The 10,008-nt window shown below is 34.4% G+C and overlaps 1 protein-coding gene across 1 annotated transcript in view; it reads left to right on the plus strand.

Moving 5' to 3' along the window:
- The window catches only part of CHSY3 (chondroitin sulfate synthase 3), a 69,885-nt gene extending 60,281 nt beyond the window's left edge, over positions 1-9,604 (plus strand). Inside the window, exon 3 of the mRNA XM_015815261.1 lies at positions 8,042-9,604. Within this exon, the coding sequence (XP_015670747.1) occupies positions 8,042-9,604 (1,563 nt within the window). The remainder of the gene's footprint in view (positions 1-8,041) is intronic.
- Positions 9,605-10,008: the final 404 nt, after the last annotated feature.

A 10,008-nucleotide genomic window follows, 5' to 3' on the forward strand; every position in this document is an offset into this window, starting at 1 on the left:
AGCCGGAACGCGGCGGAACCGCGTTCCGGCACCTTTTTCCGGGCCGGCCGCACCGGAAATAGCCCCTCCCACACCGGAAATAGCCCCTCCCAAATTTTACTTGCATTCCTGTTCTCTAAAGGGGCGGTCCTAGGGTTTGATGAGGGCGTGGCCAGGTTTGAGTTCCGCCACCTTTTCTCCGAGAAAAAAAGCCCTGACCTTACCAAGTATTTGTGAAATGGAAATTTGGCTGAACTTGCAAAACTCATTTGTTACATGCATGAAGTGCTTGCTGCATTCAATTATGTCCAAGCATAATTGGACATGTTTTAGAAAGTCTAAAGATGTCATTAGAGTGATATAGTCACCATTTATTTAACAAATGTTCAACAGAGAATCTTTGGAATACAAATTGATTGATGTTCAACTCATTTTTTTGCAAAAAAATCATTCAAAACAATTCAATAGAAGCCCTCCTCTTCAACAAGATAATTGGCACTAAATGGTTCACTTAGGAAGTTACAGATTATTCACATCTCTTGATTTATTAAGAGAAATAGAATTCTATGTTTATTGGAGATGAAGCTATGGAAATTATCCATTCTTTGTACTTTGAGGACCATGTGAGGCTTTGAGATATACAAGCAAAGGATTCCCTCTTTGTCTCTTTTATATATTATCTGATTGAAAGATTCTTAGGCTTTCTCTTATGCCTTCTTTTTCCCATGTTGAGGCTAGAAAATGAAGATATTCAAGCTTTCTACTAAAACATGTACATTTCCTAATAAATTTTTGCTTATCCTTTTGGACTTTAAATTTTAGTTTGTTAACCTCAGGCCAGTGGTGGGATTCAGCCGGTTCGTGCCACTTTGGCAAAATGGATAGCTAATTTTTTGTTACCTAGGCCAGAACAGACTTCCGGAAGCGGCATCCAGACAGAGAACCGATTGTTCACATATTTGAATCCCACCACTGCCTCAAGCTCTTAATATGCTTATTTTCTGAACACATTGCTAAATGTGGATCACAATTAATATACTAGAAGATATATTAAGCCAGGATTATCTCAACTTATTTTTGTTTCATCCTTCATGTTTAAGTGGGATTGATCTACACAGTCAGCAGGAAATTGTGATATCCCTGCATATTTCCAGAAGCATGACATTATATCACAAAATATAGTTGCCATGCTACTAAATAATTTCATGAAGTACTTTTAAAAATTGTCCCCAAACATTTGCCACTTATACCCACAAAGGTCAGATAATAAACACAATGTATATTGTACATGTGAATGTTTTTTTTTAAATTATATGGAAAAGACTGAGAAAAAAGCAGATATCTATCAGTTACTAAAACACCTTCATAAACTGACAGTGTTAGCTCTGCCTTAGATGTATGAAGAACTAGATTATTTGCATCTGGTTTATATGTTTTAGGTTGCATTATTGTTCACATTGTTTTGTAGTTCTAATTTCCTAGCAGTCTATTTTTGTTCATATAAAGCTGGGCTTTCATCAAATCTCTAGTTGTATATTAGTGACCTAACTCAGTAGTTGTTCCTTCTTTCCACAATGGATTATTCTCTTAAATCCCCTTAATTAAATTAAATTAAAATTAATTGTACTTTATGGTAGTTGACATGATTTTCTATGATAATATATTACAAATTTAAGTGATTTATAATGAACACAAATAAAATAGTCAGATATTAACCAACTCATTATTGCAAGTTTTTTACCTTCTTCATGCACCATATGAACTACATCTAGAAAACATGCTTATGATTTTGTTTTCTTGCCATAAGTATTAATAAAGCATTTCCCATTTTTTGCTGACTTTTCATGGAACAGTTCCTTTCTGGCACTGACTTAAAAAAAAAAGAAATTAACTAAATGCAAAAAATGAAGACAATTGGAAGATTTATAGTGCATATAGAGGGGGAATACATAGCTACACAGAATGTATCAAATGAGAGCAAAAAATGGTTCAGATTAAAAGAGGGCAAGAAATTGCAGTGTGATTTTTATGGAAACAAATTTAAAAACTCAAAGTGGAGGAGAGTAAAAAGGGATAAACAAGCCTTCCAACACTGTGAATGCACTTAAAGAATAAAACTGATGTAATAATTTAGGGTGAAACACATGATGCAATTCTGGGTTTAATATATCAGAAATTTAAATATGGCTTTTAAATATTTCAGAAAGAATTGAAAAAAAACACAGCAGCAGGTATTAGAGACGCATGAGGAATAATGCAGTTGATTTTTTTAAAAAACAGACTAAATCTCAATCACATGGAATCAGGCCATCATCTTTACACTGCATTGGTAAACAGTCAGATCTACGTCTCAAAGTGTGAAGTCAAAGAAGGCAGTTGAAGTGAAGATTATGAATCTTAGCGTCCGTGGGGGGAAAATAATGAAAGGAAGTAATAAATACTGTGAGAATGTTGAAAAAAGTTAAGAACACAAATATAGACCATACAAATGCAGTTATCTTAAAACATAAAACCTGCTTATGGAGTGTTGTGCATCTTGTTTAACATATTGCGAAGACTGCATTTATACTTGATAATTGGAGAATATTATTAGTCCCTTACACAAAAGGAAAGACAGCAAGAGTGAACGCAAGAGGTTTAGTCGTCTAAGCTTGCCCAAGTACAAGTTTGACAGAGTTCAGGTTCAAAAGATACAAGCGGTAACAATAAACAAAACGTTTACTAAACTAGGGAAATGGATGGATAAATATTAAAACACATCTAATAAAGGGAAGTATATTGTGAAAAATAAATGAAAATGAATGTGAATGAATGTGCAATTTAGAGCTGGGTGTATCAGGTTAAACTTAAAGTACCTGGAATGCTATGAATATGGTTTGACCAAAAGTGTGTATTGTAAGAAAATAGACACATAGAAATGCATCACATTTACACATAATTCAAGAGAGAAAATAAAAAAGTGAATGAAACCAAAGACCAGAACACATCCTCTCTAGCAGCCTACTGTACACCTAGATAATCTGGGATTATCACTAGACTAACAAGCAGAAAACAATACTTAATCAAGAAACCACCAAGGGAAACTACGCTCCCACCAACATTGGCAGGACAAGCTACTGTATATAAACAATGAGTGAACCTGTCCATGCATTGGCTTGTTCATCCAATTAATACATTTTTTTTTTGGATTGTTTCTTTCCTATACTCAGCCTGTTTCTTTGTTGTTTTCAAGAGCTTTCTTTGATTGACTTCCTTCAATAAGGGTTCTTAGTTTGTCTTAGTATTCAAGCTTAGTATTCTTTTTTTCAGTTTGTTTCACCTGTAGGAGTCCTCTTTGGTTCTTGTAAATATGTCTGATCAACATTGGTTTTTGGATGTACAGCATGGTATATGTTTTCTTGTTTTCCAAACTAAGTTATAAAGTTACATCTGAGTCAACTGTTCCTACTGTATTACTGTTATGGATGATTGCACAGTCAGCCAGAGGTTTTCATTGGGTTTGGCTTACTGAGTCCTTCCCAAGGACCTGGCAGAGGGAGATGTTGTTTGATCGTGTTTAAAGGTATCGTCGCAGGATGTAAGCTTTTCTGAGTAAAGTTTCCATTTGTAGTTGACTGGTAGTGATTTTGTCAATGTCGAGAGTGTTCAAGTGGTGCACTAGATGCTTTTGGATTGCAGCCAAGGCATCTGTTGATACTATCTTTACTTTCTTTTGTCAAAGCCACTCTACTTCTATTTACAAATCTTTGTATTTTGTGGCTTTCTCCAGTTTTTTCTCTTCAATTCTGACATCTCTGAAAAGTTCCAAAAACATGCATTAGCACTAGTAGAGTCAGAGATAATTTTGGCATAGCAGACTAAGCCTAATTTAATCCCACCCTTGAGTGATCCTGCCCATAAGGAGAGAGGTCATAAATCCCCCTCCCCTTTTGCCATCCCTGTCTAATTTTTAATGGTTCAGTTTTCATAAATATATTACATTAGCAAATTTGGTATAAATTATCCTTTCAATATGGACAATGATTATGATAATTAACATCAAGACCTCAAAATAAAACAAAGGTTTACAAAATTGGCTTATTCGACCAAAGTTAAAATGTGTGTGATCTTTTAAAAGTAGCTTTTAATGGGTTTTTCTTGACTAGGGCTGAATGATGAGGCTTTAAGTATTTGTTTATGTACAGCATATGGGAAGAAGAGAGTTTCTGTTGCATTTGTAGAGAAAATGATAAGTATGGCTTTTAAAATTGAGAGAAGATGAAGAGATGATAAGAAATTAATTTGTGGGATGTCATTTGAAGGAATTAAAAGATTACAATTTTTAATATGTTGTTTCTGGTAGCTGGTTTCTGGTAACAAGAAATGGTTTTACTTGTTTAAAGTGTTTGTGTGTATCTGTGAGGAAGATGGGCAGTTTCTAAATTGGATAAATAAATACTGTTATTTCTGGTAGATCTTAATGAAGTTTTGCTGAATAAGATTGAATGATGAGGCTTTATTTGCTAATAGATAAAAGATGGGAGGAAGAGATTTTTGGTTGAAATACTAGATGGAAGTCATTTCTTTTTATATTTTTTTCTTTGGTTTTAATATATTTTTCATGTATATTAACTTGTCACAGATTAATTTGAAAATAGTTGTAACTGCAAATGATGTGTGTATGTGTGCTTAAACACACAATTATGTTTGTAGCAGTGAAACCTTTTTTTTTATAAATAACATTCCCATTATTAATTCCAGATCACCTTTTACTCCATCAAATTGATTATTCCAATTAGTTTGGATTTCTATTGCTACTTCTGAATATTGTAAGTAATAGAATATTTGCATCTAGCCATATGGAACAGTGGTAATAGCACACTAAATTTAGTGAAAGTGGAAACTAATTTATCATGAATAGCAGGAAGAAAAGTATTAAAATTAAAAAATAAAATACACATTTATAAAAACTCAGTATAAACTTCTAATGTGCACCTTAATGCACATTTAGATGTGTATCCAGTTTTTTTCAGTCGTACCAGGTAGATCAGACAGGAAACACAACACATGAGTTAATTCTATGTTATTTTAAGGCTATATTAACAAAATCTTACAAGGCTGAAAGCACAAAACTCATACTATTTCCTTTATACTCCAAGAAAATAGGAAGGGCCCCTTCTAAGTTTCTTCCTCTGCCCATTATCCAGCTGCAGGGTATGCCCTCACTTATCTGACTATTCCCTAGGTAGCACCACTTCATCCTGTGTCCCAGGGTCTTTCCCACATACCATTACAGGTTTTTTTTTAAAATACACAAGATTGTAGCTTATAGTTACAATATAGCAAGAGTTTTCAAATTATGGGTGGCAATCCCTGGGGACACAAGCAATTTTGAAGGGATAAAACTCTGGCTACACATGGTTATGTTGTGGTTTTTGTCAAGCCACTGCCTTTGTACTCATGGTAACTGCCCAAAGCCACTCCTGTGCAGCCCCCAAAGCAACCTGGCCAGGAGTATAATGCTTCCCCCTCATCTTACCTTTTCCTTTCTCCATGGGCCATGACATGTACTTCTGAGTCTTGCCCTGATTCCAAATGGGGGGATGGAGAAAGGCTTGGATTAGTGGCATATGGCTTAGAGTTTAATTTAGAACAGTGTTGTATTTGGAATAGAATATCTGCTTGCTTGTCCATGATTTTAATTGTGTTAATTATAATGTGTATTTTTTAAAATTATTCTAGGCTGCCTTGAGTGTGTACATAAACTGAAAGATGAGGGTCTACAGTCAATAATAATAATAAAATCTTTAGAGAGTCGATTAACAGGATCTCAAGGTACAGTTTTATAAATGGGGTTGTGAGAAAGTAGGAGGGGATACAGATAGGGAGCTAATGAGGGAAGAAAATATTACTATTTTGTTATGTTTCATTATATTTCTAAGATACCAGAAAGTGCCTCAGGCATATAGAAGCTGTTTTTAAGCTTGTGCATTTTAAATCTGTTATGCAGCTCCCCTCCCTATTTTCCCCCTAGTTATGAGTATCAAATAAATGGGGTTTTTTTTCAATCTCTATGAAGCGTGTAATTCCCTGTCTGATTTCAGTTTTCAAAAGTTTTTAGTAATGCATTTATGTTAATTATGAAGTATTTTCATCTCATCTCCTAACAAAACATAACTATGGCTGTAGAAAAGTATTATGGCAATATAATTAAAATTTCTTTTAACAGAAATACTGTAATAGACATCTTACCATGCTTATGTTATTTTAATTAGATGTTTAGCTCTAGGGAAGTTCATAAGTTATTATAAAATATTAATGTTAATAAAATTAGCTAAGAGGAAATTGCACTTAATTTTATTGATTATGCATGGAGGACTTATTATATCTAACAATAAAAATAGGTTTAGTAAAGTAGCAAGGAACAGTGAGTGAGATATTGTTAGGTGCAAAAAAATAGGTCCACTCCTAAAGGTTCAATTAAGCTGATTTATTTCTGAAAGCCTATGCACAGGAATCTTCTTAACTAATGGTCAGCACTTGCTTAGATTTAGATAAGGGTTAATGACACTCAAGAAGAGGTTGGGTTCAGTTTGCTAGTGGTTATATAGGGATTCTAGACTGATCCCCTTTTTCATTCCATCTCCAGGTTCTGCCATTCCTTCTCCTGCTGATATTATTTAAAGTGGGCACCTGTTCTTCTGAAATAGTGCACTAATTAAGATGGCACTAGTTTATCTCCCACACTGATTAAAATACCGATGTATATGTTGTAGTATGCTGGACGCATGTTGGGTACTGTTGGCAGTGTGGTAGGCATCACGACAGTGGTATTCCCATCATTCTTTCTAAAAATCCTATGAATTAGCTTTGGGTTAATCCAGCAAATATTTCTGCCAGTTATCAATCTGTAAGTTGCCTTACCTTGGACAAATGAAATGTAATAATGATGCATTTAGGGAGATTCAATTTATTGCTTTCATCAATTATGTTACATGTGATTTCTGCAATACAAATATTTCAGCAGTCCTAAATATGTTGCCTGTGAGATAGACAAGGTAAAGATATGATGGGGGTGATGGCTTTTCTCATTGGGTTTTCTGGGCAACATTATTGGATTTGCTTCTCTTTTTTAACCTTGCACATTGGAATAAAATGGCACCTCAATTGATAAATATGAAAAATAATTAAAAGCTCCTCTAGGTGAAATACTCTTATTCATGACTTTTACTTTAATGTTGATTAAAAATGTAGAAAGCTTTTCAGTGCACTCTATAATTTTACTTTTACTTTTCTCTTCATTGCCTATATTATTTATATTACTACACTCATGGTAATTTCCTGTCAGAATTTTTTTTTCTGGTTTGTTTTGATTTTAGTTTTTCATGTAATTTTAGGAAGCAATTGGAAACAAAATATGAGTCCTGAACTCATTCTTCTGAATATCTTGACTGTTAATACTTAAAAGAACCTTCTGAATTCTTATTTTTATTTTTTTTAAACAGATTGAAGTTGCAAATTACTTTATTTTCAAAGTATTCACTTAATTGAATATTCCCATTAGAGAAGATGGACATTTTCTGACCACTGACCATATTTAAAAGTTTATACTCTTTTTAAATTTCTGGTATATCCTTAATTTCGTTGTAACTAAATTTATAATGTTAATACATGCTTGCTCGCCTCATAGGAATGTACAAAATATATTCCCAATCATTTGTGATTTTATAATCAACCTGTATAATCTACAAATATAATATTATTTTGGTTGTCTTCTCTCTGAAATTCAAGCATTTTTATCAAGATTTACATATGATTTAGAACTTAATAAATCATCAGATCACCAGGTGACCTCTGTCTCTTCTGTCCCCATGAAGCATGTGATTTCCTTTCTGATTTTAATTCTTAATAAGTCTTTAGGAATGTGTTTAGATTAATTATGTTGTATATTCATGTCATCTCCTAACAAAACATAGCTCCAAATAACCTCCAAATAATGAATATATTTATGCTTGAAAATAAAATAAAACATGATTTACTTAATATTTAGCTGATACCTAATGCTATTCTATTTTTTTCCTAGATGCAGCAATTGTTCCATGAAAACTATGAACGCAACCGGAAGGGTTACATACAGGATCTTCACAACAGCAAAATTCACACCGCAATTACACTTCATCCAAATAAAAGACCAGCCTATCAATATAGACTTCATAACTACATATTGACTCGCAAAATTTCAGAACTGCGTTACCGCACCATCCAGCTCCATAGAGAAAGTGCTCTCATGAGCAAGCTCAGTAATGATGAAATAAACAAAGAAGATCAGCTTCTGGGAATGACACCATCTTTCAGTCGTTTCCAGCCCCGTGACAGGAATGAAGTCATTGAATGGGATTTTCTGACTGGAAAGCTCCTTTATTCAATAGCTGAGAATCAGCCACCTAGGCAAAACATTAATAACGTCCTTCGAGCAGCATTAGATGACACTGTAATGCAGGTAATGGAAATAATCAATGAGAACTCTAAATCTAGAGGAAGGCTTATTGACTTCAATGAAATACAGTATGGATACCGCAGGGTTGACCCTCTGCATGGTGTAGAGTATATATTAGATTTGCTGCTTTTATATAAAAGGCACAAAGGAAGAAAAGTCACTGTTCCAGTTCGAAGACATGCTTACCTTCAACAATTATTTAGTAAGCCTTTTTTCAGAGAGGAAGAAGACCTGGATGTAAGAAGTGTGACGGAAAATGGGCAGAGTGACACACAATCCCTCTCTTTCCTTTCTAATTCCCTGAAGATGTTTTCACCATTTCAAGACACCAAAGAATTAAGGGGAAGCAATAATAAGAAGATACACATTCTTGTCCCTCTCACAGGAAGATACAATATTTTCTTGAGATTTATGGAGAATTTTGAAAAGACTTGCCTTGTTACCAAGCAGAACGTGCGGCTGGCAGTTATTCTCTTTAGCCCAGATTCTAGTCAGGAGTCCATTAAACACATAGAGTTGATCAATGCATATCGCAATAAGTATCCTATAGCGGACATCACTGTTATTCCTATGACAGGAGCTTTTTCAAGAGGTTTGGGTCTTGAAACGGCTTCCTCTCAGTTTGATAACGATACATTGCTACTATTCTGTGATGTTGACCTAATATTTACTCCAGACTTTCTTCAGCGGTGTCGAGTTAACACTATCCAAGGAGAACAAGTTTACTATCCTATTATCTTCAGCCAATATGACCCTAAAGTAACCTATGGAGACCACCCTCCTTTGGACAGTTACTTTGTTTTCACCAAGAAAACAGGGTTTTGGAGAGATTATGGATTTGGTATCACTTGCATTTATAAAAGTGATCTTATAAATGCAGGTGGATTTGATACCTCAATTCAAGGTTGGGGACTTGAGGATGTAGACCTTTTTACTAAAGTGACAACTTCTGGCTTGAAGGCATTTAGAAGCCAAGAAGTGGGGGTTGTGCATGTGTTCCATCCAGTTCATTGTGATCCCAGTCTAGAGTCTAAACAATATAAGATGTGCTTGGGGTCTAAAGCAAGTACATTTGGCTCTGCAATGCAATTAGCTGAAATATGGCTAGAAAAGCATTTAGGTCTTAGGTATAATAATACGTTCTCCTGATATTTTAACTAGGACTGGCTTCCTAGGAGAAGTTTACCTCATTGCTTTTTTCTTTTATCATTACATTCTTAAACTTCTCTTTGTCTTCCAAAGGATTTGTCTTTGCCCTTTAACAAACATCTATTAGGAGTATTAGAGATTCCTGCTGAACTGATGTGTCTTTCTGTTCTTGATTCATAAACTGAATGAAATCATTGCAAGAGAGCAATTGCATAGATAACATCCATCACGAGGACCGCATCAGAAGAATAGTCTCTTTGGACTTCAGGATGCAATATTGATCTTGATTGTGTCTGTCAAACTTAATGTGATACAAATATTTTTCAGTGAAGGTATCACAAAAGTGCTTTATGCTTCCTCTGGGAAAGAGACTCTGGCAAACTTGAGTTTTATAATTTATATGA

Source organism: Protobothrops mucrosquamatus, unplaced genomic scaffold (genome assembly GCF_001527695.2).
Source record: "Protobothrops mucrosquamatus isolate PMUCROS unplaced genomic scaffold, P.Mucros_1.0 scaffold329, whole genome shotgun sequence".
Taxonomy (NCBI): Eukaryota; Metazoa; Chordata; class Lepidosauria; order Squamata; family Viperidae; genus Protobothrops; species Protobothrops mucrosquamatus.